The sequence below is a fragment of the Gobius niger genome (assembly GCF_951799975.1).
Source record: "Gobius niger genome assembly, chromosome: 2".
NCBI classification, from domain to species: Eukaryota; Metazoa; Chordata; class Actinopteri; order Gobiiformes; family Gobiidae; genus Gobius; species Gobius niger.
In genome coordinates, this window is record NC_136853.1 from 19386808 (window position 1) to 19407002 (window position 20195).

Here is a 20195-nt window from a genome sequence, read left to right on the forward strand (position 1 = left end):
CAGGCAAAAACAGACTAACTCTGTGACGTTTATCAGTTTAACTTGATTAAAACGTGTAACTACAAGTGTACATGAGCGATCACATGTGGATTATACTGAAATAAAATGAGCTAATCACACTTAAGACCAACAAATGCAAGGTTAGCTCTTTAGCTAACATTAGCTAAACATAACATAGCATTGAGCTGGTGAAGGAAAGCTAACGCGCTGCGCTGCTCGCTACTTGTCCTTTCATCTAAAAGCGCACAACACTTACCTCTGGACAGAAAGTTCAGATTAAATATGCATCGTTAGACCCTTTTCAACTGCAGCTTATGGCTAGCCTGATCCAAGTGCAGTGCGTGGATGCAACTCAGCAGAAATCCGAACAAGACGCTTGTTCCAGACGGAGCTGTGCGCCTACAGCGCCCTCTAGCGTCACAAACTAACCAGACGACTGGACCACGACTCGTGCTCCTGTACCATGAGCAATGCCAAAGGTGATGTGAAACAAAGTACGATAATAATGATGATGATAAGATTCAAAAGTGAAACGAGACCAACACAAATAAAAGTCTATTTAGAACATTGAAATGAACGCACTTTCATTTCTTGCCACCCCGCGGTGTTTTGAGGCAACTGCAGCTCGTCCTCCCTGCAGTGACTGGCAGTCAGAGGTGCTGAGGCGATCGGACGGACCCGCCGAGGAGAGGCACTAAATGGAGAGGATTGTCACTCATTGAATCTCTACCACAAGCACTTACTGGTGCGGAGACATAACGAGGACTACATGAATATAAATCCCTGTCTGATTTTACAACTAAATTATCAAACAGCGATAATCGAAGATGGGGAATCGGGGAATGGAGGATCTGATTCCTCTGGTGAACCGCCTGCAAGATGCCTTTTCGTCCATCGGTCAAAACGCGAGTCTGGATCTCCCACAGATCGCTGTGGTCGGCGGGCAGAGCGCGGGGAAGAGCTCGGTTCTGGAGAACTTCGTCGGGAAGTAAGTAGCTTCCTCCCCCGCCACAGCAGCAAGCGGCCGCGGCAGCAGCCAACGCATTATTCAATAGTTATTAAGCCTATTGCGTTGGCTAAGTGCTAACGGTGTAAATAGACCTGACAAAATGTTTCACACTAGATGCCAGCCAACTATGAGCTTCACATTTCTCCCGGGCATAGCCTATTCAAGAGATAGCCCAGATTATTCCATTTGGTTTTGCCTGCTAAGCCTTTTATACACTTAGACCAGCACAATTTCCTCTGGGTCTCCTTATATTGATGGCTACATAAGGGCAACAAAAGTGATCAGTTTCCAGTAGCCTATGACCTTGTAAACTGTTGTCAACCTGAGCTCTGAGCCTGACCCATCTGTCTGCCAGTGCTTTGAGGTTAAGCTTATGCTGTACAACAACAGGCACAACCACTGCTGTACATTCCCAAAAGTGATCTTTTTGTGCCAGTTTTACAATATCCATGTCAAACTGAGTGATTCAGCAGTGTTTTTGCATTGACAAGGTCAGACTGTGGCTTAATGCCAGTGTTCACCTTTCACTGCACTGCACAAGAGTTGTGCTATCATAATAACAGTCTATAGGCCCGGCTTATCTCTTATTGATGACGGACTTATAGCTCTTCAACAGTTCTTCACTCTATGCACTTATTTAGTGCTGATCTGCTGATGTAACTTGCAAGTCCACTTCTTAAACTTGTTTAAGAGAAATAGTCTGCCACATGGCCACTGCACTAATCCCTGTCTTAAGGCACTCCCTATGTGTGAATATATTTTACCGTGTGAGGTGCGCTGATCCAGCTTGTTTCATCTTGATATAACACTAACCTTGTGAATAATGTTTTTCCAATAATTTATTGGCAAAACTCAATCCAAACATTTTTTTGTTGAGCTGAATCAGTATTGGTGCGTTTCTGATAAAACTAGCTCTTGCTTAGTGCATTATTCACATCAGTCCATGTCTATGAACGGGTATTGTGCATCACTTTGTTTTTGTCTTATTGCAATCGTTCTAACATACCATGCAGTGTGTCTCTTTATGCACTGTGCTGAGGCACAATGGCAGCAACACACTCTATTACATTTGCTGTTTACCATCTTTCTTTGACCACGGCATTAGTTGTAATTTTTTTCATAATGTTTATTTTAAACCAATACATATAATATGACTACAGTAGCACAGATGTGCTCCCGTTCTGTGGTTCTGATTGTATTTTTACATCCCAAGAGTTTAATTATCTCCCTCAAAGAGAGGTGATTTACTGGTCTCCAGAGCCTAAAGGCTTCCTATGTCAGCTGCACCATGAGTCAGGGAGAAGAGATGGACTGCATTTACTTCCAGCTTTTCTATTAATTATATTTTTTTCATAGCAAATTAACATTACAAAATATGGTGTAAAAGTAAGATGTTTTGTAAAATAGTGCTGTAATATATATGTGTGGGCTCTAACATTGTACGCCAGAAGAGTTTTCAGCACCATGGAGAGCTCTTTAGAGCGTAGCGATGATGCACTTGTAACAGAGCCACCTTATCCAATGGGCTGGCAGGGGCTGGAGCCCAGGGGCCAACCAGACAAGGGCCTATCAGAATTAAGGGGAAACAAAAGGTGATTCTTTGATTTTCATGTCAGTCGGGTTTTTGTGGGATTTGGAGTTAGGGTTATAGGTTAACATTAGGGTTTGGGTTTGCGCTGAGGGGGGGTGGGGGGGCCTACAATTCTGTTTAAGCTCCGGGGGGCCTATGTGTACATTAAGATGGCTTGTAAGTCTAATGGCTTTGATGTATACATATTTGGATTTGGAAATTGTTAATCATAGGGATTGGTGGTACAGTCCAACAAAAACATAAAGTAAAATAATCTTTTCCTGTTTTGTATTATCACAGTCTGAGAATATTGTCCTCTTTAATACTTCACTCAAATAAAGCTCATTCTTAGACTGGAACAGTTTAGCTGGTAATATTGATCATTTATTGTAATTGATTATGACTATGTATTTTTATTCTTTTTGTGTATTTATTCGTTTACATCTAACTAACGGTGTCATGGTTGAAAGCTAAACGAAAACAAAAAACCCAAAAGGATGGACAGCAACAAAAACTGGAAATCTGGTGATGTTTAACTTCTTACCACCCGCTTAAACCAAATGCATTTTCCCCACTTTAGCTTTAGGCCAGTGTAACGCCTTATTTGAAAGCTAAGCCCCACAAAACTGATCTTTTTCCTCACGTTGTTGCCGCGTCGTCGTCACTTTTGTCATGTTCTTTTTCATCTCATTTTTGCCACCTTTCTATTGCGTTTTCATCACATGTTAGTGGAGTTTTTGTGACTTTTTCTGCTGCACTTTCATCGCTTTTGTGTCACTTTTTTGTTGCTCTTTGGTTGTGTTCACATCTTCTTTTCATCTCGTTTTTTGTCAATCAATCAATGGTTTTGCATAGCCCAATATCACAACAGGAGTTGCCTGACAGGGCTGCACCGAACATTAAAGGGATATTTCAGGATTTTTGACATAGGGCCTCATTTCCTAGTTATCCAGAGTGTTGTTGATTTCTGGAGATATTTTTTTGTAATTCATGCAGTTCTTATATTTGAAGAGTTTCGTGGCGCTAGGCTAGTGCAAGGCTAGTGCATGTCTATGGTATCAGCTAGCCTGCATTAAAAACAGTCTGACCCGCTCCACAGAGCACCTGAGGCAAATCACTTATAACGCCAGACTAACCATATAAATGTCTGTGTCGATAGAATAATTTTAACCATTTTGCATTGAAAATACCTTACATTTGAGCAGCATCAGCTTCGTGGTTGTATAAGCTACGCGGCGGCGGAGTGATCTGCTAGAAAATAGTCCCTCAAAATGCGATCATTCATGTGATGCAAGGTCAGTGATATTCCAAAAATTATTCTATCGACACAGACATTTATATGGTTAGTCTGGCGTTATAAGTGATTTGCCTCAGGTGCTCTGTGGAGCGGGTCAGACTGTTTTTAATGCAGTGCAGCTGATACCATAGAAATGCACTAGCCTAGCACAAGCCTAGCACCACGTAACTCTTCAAATATAAGAACTGCATGAATTACAAAAAAAAATATCTCCAGAAATCAGCAACACTCTGGATAACTAGGAAATGAGGCCCTATGTCAAAAATCCTGAAATATCCCTTTAAGGCATTAAAACAGAACAGTAAATAAGACAATGTATAGTTCAGGCAGATTAAGTAACACAAAGTCCTAACAAGTGTCAGCAGCAGGTGGTAACGAGCCGCGTGGGTGTCCCCCGTCCTTTGCCTCTCCAGCACGGTGAAGAAAAACTCATTGTATTTTTCAAGAAGCTTTAAGATTTGGGCAATGCCAAACTGGAGAAAATGTGCTCGGTTAAAGCGCTGGGGTTAGGGGTTAATAACTGACAAAATCCAAAATGAGTAAAAGTAAAGTAAAGCAAAATCACAAGCACAGAACACACGTCGAAAAAGAACACAAGACTAGTCCAGAGACAAGACAACAAAACAAGGGAACAAACGGTTTATTTTTCCAAAGCTGGCACACTAGCAGGAGCAGAACACCCGGAGCGAGACGCCGAGAGGATCGATCAGGACGGAATTATCTGGCAGAGTGGTGCTGAGACGACCAGGAATTCATCATACTCACGAGATGATGAAGAGCAGGTGTCATAGTCCGCAGTAGGGCCGATATATCAGGCCGATATTTGGGTATTTCACAAAGAATCAGACAGACAACACACAGAAACTAAAACACAACAATAAATACCAGATTATTTTCAATTCCCATTGAGATCGGAATATATTTTTTAAGAGATTCCCGAGAAATTGCTGCAAAAAAAAACTATATATTTTATCAGATTGTATTTCAGAATAAACTTCATTTCAAGAAGCGTTTGCCATCTTATATTTAAAACTTTCCATTTAATCTGGTCATGTTTCTCTCGATTATTTGTAAATATATTATCAATTAGGGCGGAAGGCTTTTCACTAACTCTTGTTGGTTTGTGTAATTACTGGGAAAGAAATCACTGGAACGAAGAGCATTGTATTCATGTGCATCCATTTTACTCTTTAGAATATCAATATTAAAAGACATAGATTTTCAATTAAGTCATTAATGCCAAAATCTGGAGGGCGGTGAAAGATGTTCCCTTCTGACTAATCCACCTTTATCTGACACAAGCAGTGGATCATCTCTTGGTTGATATACATACTTTTTTATGAATAAAGAGAGCGACTCCTACTCCTACGCCCGTTGAACATAATGACAGGACTGATCATTAGGTCACTGAATGTTGAGGCCTTTAATGTAGAGTAACAATGCACATCAGGATCAGTGTCAAAGCAGTAGGAGTCCACAGAGTCCAAATCCCTCGAGGCCTCCTCATTGAAAGCTGCGATATTTGCCATCAAAGTAAGGGATACTATTGTAGGAGTTATGAGAGAACCCCTATAAACATACATGACCCTTTAAAACATTAAGCATATCCATAACATTGTTTAATATCTACGTATCACCAGGTAAAATAGATCTGGGACAAGATTATGCCTCAACTGTGCGTAAACCGTGTCTGACATCCACTAAAGCATTATTGAAATGATCTCTTGTTAGAATAAATTAAGTCTTGGTAAAATTGACAATGAGTATGACCTCAACTACCACCTGAAGTGCTACATACCACAGCTTAAGAACCACTGAAATTAAAACCTTCCCCCACAAGGATTAAGTTTATGATATAGAGCTAGTATCACACTGGTGACTGTGAAAGCATCAGCAGTGTTGCTCATGTAGAAAAAACTGCTTCAAAACAACATTTACAATTGAACAACGAGTGATAAAATAACAATTTCATGCTTAGATTTTAAGCATAATCGATTTATTGAATATTTTGCACATTTCACAGCAACCCTGTTAATGACGTTTTGTGTTGCCATATTCAAAAAGTCTTTCTGATCTGGTTGTAAACATGTTTTGCTGTATCGTCATGATATTGCCACAAACAAGGAGAATAAAATGCCATTAGAGGGAAAAGGGCTGAACATGTCCTCACACGGCGACAGATTAACTCTAATCCTTGTTTGGGTCACTGCTGTCTCCTATTGGCTCTGCTCTAATCTGGACGTCTGCTCCAGAGCAACCCCTCATCTCATTGGCCAATGCTGCTGTGAACGACAAACACATCAAGCATGCTCCTCTGACGATGAACCTGGAGCTGCAGTGGAGAGGGCGACTGGCACCATGTTCCTGGGCGTGCAGTTCACAGAGAACCTGTCCTGGTCCAGGGGTTGGCAGTTCTCCTGCAGTTCTAGGACTAATACAATGTTGGTAGTTCTCCTGCAGAAATCCAGAAGTCCTACCAACAGAAGAAGTCCAATTACAACACTGGTTAAAAGCATCATTTGCAAATCTAATCGCAATCACAGAAGATCAGGCCAACTTTCAAACTACTAAAGAGTCAGAGTTTTGATTTTATGTGCAAGTAAGCTACAACAAAGCACTATGTTTTCATCAGCTGTGCACACAATGAAATGGTCCGGCACATGAGATGTTACATAAGTGCTAAATTGCCCAGAGCATATTCATCCATGCACAGCAAATGCAAATATAATTAGTTTTTGTCCCGCAGTAATAAACTGATGGATGTTCAAGACAAGAATTTATCGTAGAATTTCAAACAAAGTCATAAACGAATGTCTCTGTGGCATCATTAGGTTGATGATGGTTCCTGATGCCACACCAATCACTTCTGACCCTTATCATTTCATATCAGACTGGTCCATTTTAAAATGTGAACAATAGTAATAATAATTTACCCTTTTGCTTTTGTTTCAGGGACTTCCTCCCTCGTGGGTCTGGTATCGTGACCCGTCGCCCTCTTGTGCTGCAGCTCATGAACTGTCCCACAGGTGTGATTTCCGCTCACATTTATGTCTGTTTGTACAATAGAAGCCTGTAGAGTATTGTTTTAAGTACTTATATCACAGCTCTTTTGTACATTTATGTTCAGTTTAGCAGCACCTGATTTACTTTGTTTTATTGTCGCTGTCCCTCATCTTATTGATCAATATGTATTTTTCAGAGTATGCTGAGTTCCTTCATTGCAAGGGCAAGAAGTTCACAGACTTTGATGAGGTCCGGCAGGAGATTGAAGCAGAAACCGATCGAGTCACTGGGGCTAACAAAGGGATCTCCCCGGTACCCATCAACCTGCGGGTTTACTCCCCTCATGGTGACTGTCTGACTGCAAAAGAACAGCATACATGTTTGCTCCATATCATAATCCATGTGTCTCTTTTGTCTCCTAGTATTGAACCTAACGCTGGTGGATCTTCCGGGAATGACCAAGGTGCCAGTGGGAGACCAGCCTGTAGACATTGAGTTTCAGATTCGCGAGATGCTGATGCAGTTTGTCACCAAAGACAATTGTCTGATGCTTGCTGTGTCCCCAGCAAATTCAGATCTCGCCAACTCAGATGCTTTGAAGATTGCCAAAGAGGTCGACCCTCAGGGTGAGTGAATTTGGGCACATGGCATGCACTTCTTGTACACACTGAGCAAGTTCTTGTTTTCCGAACCAATTTTAATGAATTTCAGTAGAAATTGTGCTTAACATACATTTGTCTTCATTCTTTTCATTTATAAAAAAAATAGTAAAGATTGAGTAAATGCATACAGTTTGATAACTAGATTTATTTATTTAGTATAGAATATATATGGGAGGGAGTGCCAGGCGCATTGTTTTAAATATTGTATTCTGTAAAGCACTTTGTGATATGAAAAGCGCTTTATACATAAAGTTTGATTGATAGATACAGCAGGGAAAGCTCCTTATTTTCAAACAATATGATTTGTCAAAGAAACAATGTTTGAAACAAATGGAAATGTAACTTTGCAACTGAAAGCAAAGCATAATTTAACTAGCACAGGATTATTACAGTAAGTACATGACAATTGTCTTCTTCAGTGCGCCTTTCATTACCTATTTGGTGTCACTTTATATTACAGTACTTATACATTGTACCTAACTAAGTTTAGTACAATGCAATCTGCTCTGTAACAGTCTGTAATAACTGGTACCTATGGGTTAGATGCACAATGCAATAACTTGTATTAGTACTTTGTAGGTACATAATGTAATAAGACATGCTTCAGGTTAGGGTTAGAGTTATGTCTTATTACATTATGTACCTACAAACTACAAATACAAGTTATTCCATTGTGTATCTAACCCAAAGGTACAACTTATTACACATTGTTAAAGACATATCACATTGTACTAAATTAATTAGGTGCAATGTACAGTATCAAGGGTACTGTAAAATAAAATTATGCCAAATATGTCTCTCAAATTGAAAGACAAGCACACAGGGATCTGTCCTGGCTCCTGACTGCAGTTTCTCTCACTGGCCACAACAGGAGAGTGGCGTAGTGAGACAACTTTCTTTGGCCACTAACTCACAGTCTCAGTAGTGGTTTTAGCTACAATAACTTACTAACCACTATTTGGATCTACTGCAGAATTCCTTTTTTCACCACTTAGTGTTATTCTGAGTTTCTGATAGATATGTGCCTCCTGACACGGCACTGCCTCCCTCACTGTGGCATCACGAGTTCATTCTTGCCATTCTTGTGTTACTTTGGCAAAGCCGACAGTAATATTGTGGTGCAGTGTAACTAGTTTCTAAGGCATTAAATCTGAAGTCATGGGTCAGACACACTGCCCTGCCAATGTGAATTACAAGATTATTTATTAGATGATGATGATGATGATGATGATGATGATGATGATGATGATTATTATGATTATATTAGAGCAGTGATGCACATCCTCTTGACATAAAAGTACAGTGCTGCACAGAGTGGTGAAGCAAATACAATGAGTCTTTCTGATTACTACTTTTAAATCTCTAGCTATTGCTAGTACCTAAATCAAAGTTCTTCTAAACCTAAATCTCACTGTCATTTTATGTGTATCTTTCCAGGCATGAGGACCATCGGTGTGATTACCAAGCTGGACTTGATGGATGAGGGCACAGATGCCAAGGATATTCTTGAGAATAAGCTGCTTCCTCTGAGAAGAGGTGAGTGCGAGTGGTCCACAATGACACACTGTTTCCCTCTTGTGGTCGCACCACCGCCAACTCTCCTGCCCAAATGTTGGTAATTGGAGGGAGGGATTTGGTGCAGGAGGGGTAGAAGAACTGAGTCAAAAGGTGAAAGGCGCTGGAGTGCAGGATGGTAAAGAGGGGTGATGAGAAAGTCTTGGAAAAGAGTTTGCAGGCATTCTGCGGGTAGCCTCTCTTGCAATGTGCTGATGCAGCGCTTTCTCATGTTTCCATTTGCACTTAGTATAACCCATAAGGCACGGTGTTTAAATACTTTCCACATCGCTTTGTTTTTTCTGGTTTTACCCCCAAATACGTCCCTCCTGTCTCATCTCAGTTCAGTGTGTGGACTTCAAATTTACAAGGCTGCCGTCCCACAGTTGCAGTAGGTTATAGAGCATGAAACAGCTTCTAACAAAGTGATGCTTGAGAAACTTTTACAGGAGGTGAAACGAATATGAATGGTCTGCATTTGTTTTTCCTGTACTTTATCGGTGTACATGCACATCTGTTTCCAGCCTACATACTGTGTCCATCTTACTTCAAATCCCATTCATGCTTATGGAGAAAGTAAGACTTGTTATACATAGAATCAGCTTAAAATGAACATAAAGGGACCTTCTCTCACTTTTCCAATGCCTGAACCTGTCTCCAAGCGAGTCTTAGTTGTAGTTAAAGCTCAATGGCTGAATGGCATTTTAACAAATAGCAAAACTTGTGTCCTCTGTGTCACTGTCTTCCCTACTGTTTTCAGGTTACATTGGTGTGGTGAACAGAAGCCAGAAAGACATTGATGGGAAAAAGGATATCAACGCTGCTATGGCTGCAGAGAGGAAGTTCTTTCTGTCTCACCCTGGATACAGGCACCTGGCTGACCGCATGGGGACACCGTACCTTCAGAAAGTCCTCAATCAAGTATGCAGGAATGGGCTCATGTCCCTTTGCGTTTGCTGACTTCCACACGACGAGTAACACATACCTCGGCTTTTTTCTCATCCAGCAACTGACCAACCACATCCGGGACACGCTGCCAGATTTCCGGGCCAAGCTGCAGAGTCAACTCCTCTCCATTGAGAAAGAGGTGGAGGAGTACAAGAACTTCAGGCCTGATGATCCATCACGTAAAACCAAGGCTCTGCTTCAGTGCGTGCATGAAGAACGATCGTATTACGTATACACTGTACATGCATGTTTGACCCACGCAATGTCCACAGGATGGTGCAGCAGTTCTCTGTGGACTTCGACAAGTGCATAGAAGGATCTGGAGACCAAATCGACACGGCTGAGCTCTCAGGGGGTGCAAGGATCAACCGTATCTTTCATGAACGCTTCCCGTTTGAGCTGGTCAAGGTGTGTGACGAAGCATCTTAGGATGTAATCTTTGTGAAATTGCAAGGGTCACTTCCCATTTGGCTTCATCACAGAATAATGTGACAAGTTTGGCCATGTTGTAACTGTATTGACGTGCATTCTGTTGCCCTTGTGCCTGTAAATACTGTATCCAATGACAAATAAGTAACTAATGCATTTCTTTTTACCCCAGATGGAATTCGATGAGAAAGAACTCCGCAAAGAAATCAGCTACGCCATCAAGAACATTCATGGCATCAGGCACGTCGTCCCTTTATTTGAACTAAAGTGTCATCTTGTTTTGGCCTTCAATAACGCTGTATAAATTAGACAAATTAAATTGAGCACGAGATTAAAAATCTCTTAACCCCCACCTGAACCCAGCACATTTTCTCCAGTTCGGCTTTACCCAAATCTTAAAGCTTCTCAACTGGAGAGCTTACAGCCTACAGACCAAAGCTAAGACCTGCAAAACAGATCAAAGATTTTTCCTTGCATTTTTGACGCGCTTTTGTCGGGTTATCGTCTCTTTTGTGTTTTCCTTTTTCCCGTTGCTTTTTCACTTTTTTTTTGTCTTTCTTGTGTCACTTTCTTGTCACATTTTTATCACGTTTTTGTCACTTTTCTTGTTGTGTTATTGTTGCTTTTATGGCACGTGTTATCGCTCTTTTGTTGCTTTTTTGTCACTTTCTTGTCGCCCTTTAATGGCTTTTTCATCACTTTTTAGTCGCTTTTTGATTGCATTATTGTTACTTTTATGTTTTTGTCTAAATCTTGACACTTTTTTCAAGAAGCTTTTAGTTTGGGGTAAAGCCAAACTGAAGAAAATGTGCTTGGTTCAGGTGGGGGTTAAAGCAGTACTAAGTAATTTGTTTACCTCAATAAATCATTTCCGTAGTCCCTCTGGGGCTAATACAAGTGTTAATGCAATGATTGGGGGGTCTTTCATCTCCTCCACACACCACAGTTGTAGCTTCACTGCCTATGGGTCAGAGCCACCAATACACACTAATGGAATCACGAAGAAGAAGCTAACAGGCTAACGGGCAAAGCTAACTGCGGGCTAGCACCACTTAAACAGTATTTACAGCCAAGTTTGAATGAAAAAATTGATCTCGATTGTGTCACTGGATGTACAATATCCCTCTGTCCCTTTGTCTTTTCTGTCAGCGTAGTATTTACTCACATGGACAATTAATGAGTTAAAAAACATGCAACATACGACACCTGCAGTGGCGCTTATGGCCTCTTGGGGCATGACTTACTTAATGCTGCTTTAAGAGATTACATAATAATAATCTTGCATGGTAGGTGAGCTGTATTTGTTTTTCTTCTTAATTACTGATGCTTTTGCTGGTTATTGTACGTTCCATATTGCATGCTTCACATACGCATTGAATAACCATCAGCCTGTCTGCATCTTCAGCATTGTTTTATTTGTCTTGATTATAACCTACGGTACAATGTTAGTGGATGCATTACGTATTGTCTTTCTATACAAAGCTAGATCACAGATAACAACCAGAGGCGGGTGGTGCGTTTTAGCAATGTCCAAACATGCAGGTCAACGTAATCTTTCTACTCTTGACTCTAACATGAGACGTGTCAGACCTTGTTTTTATTCTTAAATTAACCCCTTTTTCTTGATTTCTTTACCCACTCTTCTTCTCTTCTGCTGTGGCCCTTTGGCTGGTTTTCTCTCTGACGCGCAGAACTGGCCTCTTCACCCCAGACATGGCCTTTGAGACAATTGTGAAAAGGCAGATTGGGAAGATTAAAGAGCCTTGCACCAAATGTGTGGACATGGTCATATCTGAGCTAGTCATTACGGTTAGACAGTGTACCAAGAAGGTAAAGAGAACAAAGCGTACGGTGGATCTAGCGCTTCTTTGAACCCACTGCCCCCTCGCTGTGTACTGTAGTCCCCGGTGCTGTTGCCATCTGCCTGCCCACACCCCCTCTTCTGCTTTAGATGGGTTTGGCTGGACAGGCTATCTGTAGTGGAGCTGTGCAGAAAAATGGTGTGAAAACTGAGTGATCATCAAAATGTGGCTGCCTATGAACAAAATACGACTGACCGTAGTCCACTCGTTAAAATGCACTGTCCCAACCAAGGCAAGAAATAAACAATTACATTAAACATGGAGAGTAAAGCAGGTGTTTGATTCGAGAGGTGTTATTGTTAAACACAAGCTATTTCAATGTGCAAACTGCTGACTCAACCGAAGGTCGAAGTTGATTTAGCCTAAATGCATTCAAAAACATGCTTATTAAGTCATGTGTCAGTCTTTCGGCTTTGGCAGCGACATTCGATGACCTCAGCTCACAGACGTTTGTTATGTGTGAGTTTTGCAGCTGTGCACCTGCAGCAGAAACCGCCTCAGAGCTCTGAATACCAGCGTTCAACAGACCCTGCATGATTTTAACATTACGGTTAGATATTATTTTGTAGATACATGAAACCACATGGCTCAAACTGATAGACTGACCCAGTGAGGTGGACTGTTTAGGTGCTCAGCTGCTCTCTCACTGTGTGGCTCAGAGTTGTTGGCTGGTGATTTACACGCAATGTAGGGGGTCTTTCTTTTTTTTGAGAGAGAGAGAGACTCGAGCACAGGCCTGTTTGAAGAATGGCTTCAGGATAAACCAAGTGTCTCACTGCACTTTTCTTCCTTCCACACCCTCTACATCCTGGTCCACTCCATGTCCATCCGTGTGTCTTTTTTTCCGTCAATCTTATATTTCACCTCTCTGTGAGCTGTCCTGTCTCTCTTTGATGGTTGTTTCTCCACACTTCTGACTGTGTTCTCTCTACTCTTGAGTATTCACTTGATTCCCTCAATCCCTCTGGCTTTTTTTCCTTCTCTCTCCCGTGCCCCTTGCCTATCCCTACAGGACAGGGCTGTTCACCCCTGATCTGGCATTTGAGGCTATAGTGAAAAAGCAGATCCTAAAGCTGAACGGGCCCTGCCTGAAGTGCATAGATATGGTAGTAAGCGAACTGACCACCACCATTCGAAAGTGTAGCCTGAAGGTAACAAATCTCAGAGTTTCCCCTGATATTTAAGAGAAGGCGGGGTTAGACTGAAGAAACTATTAGCATTTGTGTGTATGTCTGGAAAATACAGCCATTTATGTTGAACAAAAGAAACTAAGTTAAATTAAAATAGATTATGAAAGATTAGTGGAGCTAGTAAAATATGGTTTTGCCCTTTAAACAGATGGTGTCTGTGTTGTATAGCATTAAAGGGATATTTCAGGATATTTGACATAGGGCCTCATTTCCTAGTTATCCAGAGTGTTGTTGATTTCTGGAGATTTTTTCATGCAGTCCTTATATGTGAAGAGCTTAGTGGTGCTAGGCTAATGCTAGGCTAGTGCATGTCTATGGTAACTAGTAGCCTGCATTAAAAACAGTCTGACCCGAGCACAGTGCACCTGAAGCAAATCACTTATAACACCAGACTACCCATATAAATGTCTGTGTTGACTGAATATTTGAAATATAACCATTTTGCATTGAAAATAACTTATATTTGAGCAGCATCAGCTTCCTGGTTGTAAGCTACGCAGCGGCGGAGTGATCTGCTCGGTTACCGGATCTACAGCAGTTTGTTTACCTGCGGCTGCATTACTACACATGGAATTCACAAAGGAGCTTTCTACAAATCAGATCAGAATCAACGTAACTAGTTACCATAGACATGCGCTAGCCTAGTACTAGCCTAGCACCACTAAACTCTTCAAATATAAGGACTGCATGAATTAAAAACATAAAAAACCTCAAGAAATCTGGATAACTAGGAAATGAGGCCCTATGTCAAATATCCTGAAATATCCCTTTAAGTAGATTTTCCCGTTATTGGGGGATTATCATGTTTTGAATACTGTAACTACACTAAGACAAATAATTTTTTTTTAATTTAAAACGTAACAACACATAAAATCGTATTCATAGTAATTTTATATGATTACTTTCCACTATCATTTCCTGTGCATTCAAAGGAGACGCACAATACATTATATTAGTCTTCACACCTTTTGCATATTTGACAATGTAACACAGGAGGATCTTTCTTTCTCTGTTGAAAACATAATGCATGCTAGATACATGTATGTATAAGGATAATGTTAGGGTATATGACCCAGTATGTTTCTGTTTCTGACTGCTTGGTTTACTTCAGCGGTGTGACTGATTGTGTAGTTCCACTCACTGACCACTAATTGACTAGCGTCTCTTTATTTCTCTCTTTTGTTTCTCCTCATCATCCTGTCACCCTCTTACCTCTTGCTTCTTTGCTCAACCTAAAGTGACCTCCTTTGGATCTCTCTAATGTCCAAAGTCCAAAGACAATCTGTTTGACCTTGCTGTGGTTTACTATACAGCATTTGGGGATATCCACAAAGGGGTCAGTTAACTGTCTTTCCCCGTTTACTGTCTTACGCCTCCCTCTGGCCCCAGAGCTCTGCATGCCACTTCAAACTCTTTCATCATCAGCCTGCTGCCTAGTCCTCCTAGCCAAGTCAAATAATTTACATCCTTTTTTTTTGAAGCACATTTATGAGTTCAAGTTGCAATGCACCTTTTGTTTGAATATTTTCTATATTATAATCAGTACATTAACATAAACAGGAAGGAGGTTCTGCCATTTCAGTGGGACTTTCCTGGCAAGTAAATGTAAAATAAATCAATGTAATGCTGGTTTCAAACACTCACAGGTTAGAGGGTGAACACATCTACTAATTTAGTTTCTACCAATTAAAACACTATAATCAGTAATGGTGTAGCACTTCCTCACCAACACAAGTGATAATTGTGTTTTTATCAGTTTTCTGTCCAGGAATCTAAGTGTCCTTCTCTCTAACACTGTGCGCCTCTGTTGTAAAGCTCCATTTCTTTATAGATGTCATGGAGCCGCGCCAGGAAGCCGTAAATCATCTATTGATATGTGCTGGCTCTGAAAACCACACCAAAGCTGCATTGTAACTTGCAAGAAAACACTGTAGAGTGTATTTTTCTTCTTCTGTCATTTAGTCTTTTTTTCCTCTTTCCGTTACACTTCTCCAAATGTGTTTGGGTCGCATTGGAAGCCCACCAGTGTCTGCATTTGTGGGTTTGCAATGAGCTCATGGAAAAAGGCCCACAGTGTGCTGGGAAAGGGAAAACGTTCTGCCAGAAACATTGTTTGTTCTGATTTTGTGCTGCAATATCACAGACTCTGCTCTATTCTTCTTAAATTGTTCCACATTGGACTTTTCGCACACGAGTCCCAGCCACTGGCTCGATGGGTGTCAGGCTGTGCACCTTTTTTTTTTCTTGATCTGTACTTAAATGGTACCCAGTTTTACAATAACAGTATTCATTTGTGAAGGCTTTCCAGGAATCTTGTTGTTTATTTAAAAAATCTTTCCAAAAATACCTGCACACTTTTTTCTTCTTCTTTTCTGCATCAATTAAAGTCTATAATTAGATTTTTTATAGTATTTTTCTTACCAGTTGTCAGTATGAAAATGTTTTTACAACCAGCTTAACATTTTTTTCCTTTTTTCTGGTCCTACTTTTTGCACTCCTACTCTCAAGAGCCGAGTTTGTGATAGTGTGTGACATATTATTTGTGTTTTGCTTGTATTAGTGGATCTGTGCGTTGTGTGCTGTGGTTCAGAGCGAAGTGGTTTAGTGACAGTTGTGGATTTGTGTGGTTCTACCGACCCACTGCTCTCTGTGCTCACAGCTGGCTCAGTACCCAATGCTCCGCGATGAGATGGAGAGAATTGTCACCCAGCACATCAGGGACAGAGAGAATCGTACCAAGAATCAGGTAATACAAATATTATTCAGTCACCGAAATAGTAGAAACATTTAGGAGAAAATAGATTTATGCGCCGAATCCTGTACAAACCCATCTTAAATGAGAATTGTTTGATTTAACCATGCAGATAAACTGTTCAAGGCAAGTTCATTTGTTTAGCACAATTTGTGCACAAAGTAATTCAAAGTTTTATTGATTTCCTTTGACTGTGTCATTTTATGTGACCTTTAATACATTCCTGCTCTGTAAAGCAGTGTGTCCACAAGTGGGGGATTGAACACATTGAAAAAAAAATGTTTTGTGTACTCAGTTTAATTCGTCATTGAAAACAACAACAAGGTAAACTCTTATGACTAAACCTTAATTTATGTAAATGTTTATGTTTTAATTTGGAGGATATTATACTGTACATGTTTTTATTATTATTTTTTGTTTTGGGGGTCCTGGTCTGAAAAGTTTGGGAGCCCCTGATGTAAAGTACTTTTTACTTTACTCAATGACTTGGTGTTCAAATTGTTTTCGACAAAAAGAGTTGAGACCTTCCTTACAATCTCCAGGAAGACTTAAGCCTTTTCCAGATTTTAGCTGCATGAAACTGAAATGCAGCCTCACCATGTTGAGTCCTGTTTTTGGAAACCAAATAGAATCATATAATGTCTAATGTAATCTAGAAATGCCACATGTTTTATCTGAAGTCAGTAGTTTCAGTAGTGACATACTCCAGGCCTGTATGTTAATCACTCTGAACCATTATTGTGCCAAAACAATTTATTGTATTTTGATAAGCATGATTCATTACCTACCGTGGTTTAATTCAAAGCATTATACCAATGTGATAATTCAAAACCTCACGTCTTCTCCGTTAGGTGCTGTTGTTGATCGAGATTGAGCTGTCCTACATGAACACCAACCATGAAGACTTCATTGGATTTGCCAAGTGGGTTTTAGTTTTCAAATGCAGTGTGCAGGAGGTTATGATTCTGTGGTTTATCTATTGCTGCCAGATGGACCAGTGCACATTTGAAGTGGCTGTTTGTGATGTGTTTCTTGCAGTGCTCAGCAGAGGATCAGTCAAATGAACAAGAAGAAGGCCCCCGGTAATCAGGTACAGGATAAACAGACAATTACTGTAAACTTAAGAGTGATCTATTTGTGTAGAGTGGGCCTGGTGTAAACGAGAGGTGAGCGATATGGCAAAGTGAAAAACATAATCTGACCCTGTCACATTCTACCATTCAAACATCGTCTATTTCTGTTGGGAATCACATACAATGGTGATCTGTAATTCAGGGGCTCTTAAGTTCACCCTGCTCACTTTGAACATGTGTTTCGTATGCTTCTGTCTTTGGTTTTAAAAAGTGGCTGCACATGTTTGAAAATAAATCGAAAAAATGAAATGAAATAAAATGAAAGATTGCCATTGTTACAAAGATCTTTTTTGTTTCATGAAGCTGATGCCACGAGGGACTGAGAGGCGCTTTTAACCAATCACAGTGTCACAATTCTCAAGAAGCAAATACTAGTACTGCAATTAATAGTAATGCATATAAACCAACTCACTGAAGTTAAATTGTGGTGCTCCCTCTAAAGCCCTTTACAATGCACTGCTATTCTCCGGCTCCAATCTGTAAATGCATTCATAGACAGTAGAATAGCGATGGACTAAGTTCAGCGTGGGCTAAGGGAAGCTTGTTCATGCTAGCAATTTGGCGAGGTTTTGGAGCCAGCGCTTACATTTGCACAAAAATAAGCATAAAAATAGTGAAAGGAGAGAAAATAGGACGATGTAGTGCGGTAAGACATTTGGAGTTATGGATGACAAGTGTTCAATGATGACTTAAAGAAGTTTTAAAGGGAAGTTAATCTGGTTGTATCCTACTAGACATGCAGAATCATAGTCCACTTATGTTTACGCTTAATGACCGAGCCCTCCCATAATCTTTATCAACAAACAAACAAAGCCATATTTATTAGAAATAACTTTTTTTCTCTTCTTTCTATCCTTTTTTGTTTATTCCTTATGAATAATTTCTCCCTTTTCCCTTTTTGCATTTGTTGGGCTTCTGTTTCTTCAGGATGAGATCATGGTAAGTATTTGCTGCTTGTGGAACAATATTTTTTTAAGCACAACAAATCTGTATAATAAGTCATTGTAAAAGTAGTAAATGTGCCGTGTACTCTACAACTATCACCTCATTTAGATTGGCATAAAAGAGCGAATGAGCTGTGTCTGCTTAGTAATGGTTCAATAGTGCACAGACATCTTTTCTTGCATCCAGCTGGGAAATGCTTGTGCATGGGCTATCGTTGACAGTGATGGCAAAAGCCCCAGCAATGGCTTCAAAGACATAAAGATACATTTTCTATTGCTCTTTATACTGAGCGCATCAATTCTCCACATAAAGAACATGAGCTTTAAGTTGAAACAATAAACAATTATCAACATTTTCTACTTGAAGCAGCAGATCGTAACAGACAACGTAGTAGTAATTTGTCATAACAGCCCCCCAGCACGAGGGTCAGAGGGTAGTCCTTATTGTAAACATAGTGGCGAGCAGTATTTCCTGTTTGAAGATGGATAGCTGTGCCTTTAAGTCCTGCAGCTTTTGTTCTTTGTAAACCTGCCACTGCCCTGACCTGATGGTCAGCGCTGCAGGGTTTCTTCAAACTAAATATGACATTTGGCTGCGTAAGTGCTTTTTGTTTAGCTCCTGGTGTGGCTCTAATGCAGTGTCACACCTACACACCAGGCAGAAAATATAGAATAATATTTAGACTTTCCATGCTCAACATTGGTGTCATTTTTTCACGATTATAGTAAGTATAATTGCGACACTGTTTTACATTCAAATCAATTATGAATTACAAATTGAAGTTTCAAAGTTGTCAGAAGGACCAATCAGGGATTTCCAACCAGCAGCTCTAGTATGACTGACATTTTAGATGCATTCCCTTTTTAACATACTGAACACACAATTTGCAAACATTTGGATCAATATAGTATACTCTCCCGAAGTCATATATTACTCAAGTGTCTCTGAAGCATAAGCAGCTCTCAGACGGTTTTTGTTTTACTAAAGCAGCTCGCCTGGTTAAAAAGGTTGGAGACCCCTGGACCGGGTTGTTTGATTTGAGAATGCTTTGCCATGCATCCAAAAGACGTCTTCACTTCCTCCTCTAGTAATTGAGCTGGTTTGAAGCGCTCTTCCTGAGGGAGGTGTTAGACATGCCATAGCCCCACTTTTCGTTTCATTATTGTTCTGAGCTGGGGTAAAACCAGATGTTGTTGGGTAAGTTCAGGACCAAGTGATCTAGATCTCATTTCATGTATATGGGAGACATATTAAGTCTCAATCTGCAATCTCTGCTCAGCGATGGATTATGTTCTCTCTCAGTAGTTCATAAGATATTCTGCTATCACAACTCAACCATCACGTTTTTGTAGTGAGGGAGAGTCCGTCATAGTCATTGGGCCTTGCAAATTCAAGTGTGGGACTTGCAATCTGAAAAAAAGATGAAAAATGTTTTTTATAGTTATCAATAAATAAACGATCCAATCAGAAAAGCCAATTATTGATTTGAACGCCTCATATTTGGATCATGTTAATGTAATATGTAACAAAAAATCCTACATCCCTGACTTTTTAAAGCAGCGTGATTACCAGAGGGTGAAAAGACAAGTGTGAGGATTCCACAGCCTAAAAAAAATCTTCAAAAACCTTTACCTTGACCACAAAAATAATGAACATCATACCTCCTCAATTCACTGTATGCTCCATGTTCTTGTAGCTGCTCCCCTTGCCTGCTTGTTGTCCCTTTGGCTGAGATTGAGAGTAAGCTAGAATGACCCAGCCTTGCCCATTCAGCCATCATGTTTAACATTCTTTTAATATCCCTATTCAGCCAGAGAGAGGAGCTAACGATCGCTTCAAGG

The 20195-nt window shown here is 40.3% G+C and overlaps 1 protein-coding gene across 7 annotated transcripts in view; it reads left to right on the forward strand.

The window, feature by feature from the left end:
• The first annotated feature begins 621 nt into the window (after window positions 1-621).
• dnm1a (dynamin 1a) overlaps window positions 622-20195 on the forward strand; it is a 41069-nt gene continuing 21495 nt past the window's right edge. For 2 of the 7 annotated variants that reach the window (XM_079581018.1, XM_079581020.1), the window contains exons 1-14: window positions 623-988; window positions 6829-6902; window positions 7076-7225; window positions 7302-7505; window positions 8979-9077; window positions 9856-10016; window positions 10102-10244; window positions 10316-10451; window positions 10645-10712; window positions 12164-12302; window positions 16184-16270; window positions 17128-17198; window positions 17315-17366; window positions 18337-18348. In XM_079581018.1, the coding sequence (XP_079437144.1) occupies window positions 828-988; window positions 6829-6902; window positions 7076-7225; window positions 7302-7505; window positions 8979-9077; window positions 9856-10016; window positions 10102-10244; window positions 10316-10451; window positions 10645-10712; window positions 12164-12302; window positions 16184-16270; window positions 17128-17198; window positions 17315-17366; window positions 18337-18348 (1557 nt within the window). In that variant the 5' untranslated portion in view covers window positions 623-827. Of the gene's footprint in view, window positions 989-6828; window positions 6903-7075; window positions 7226-7301; window positions 7506-8978; window positions 9078-9855; window positions 10017-10101; window positions 10245-10315; window positions 10452-10644; window positions 10713-12163; window positions 12303-13346; window positions 13486-16183; window positions 16271-17127; window positions 17199-17314; window positions 17367-18336; window positions 18349-20164; window position 20195 lie in introns of all 7 variants that reach the window. The other 5 variants (XM_079581017.1, XM_079581019.1, XM_079581015.1 and 2 more) reach the window with 4 other exon arrangements.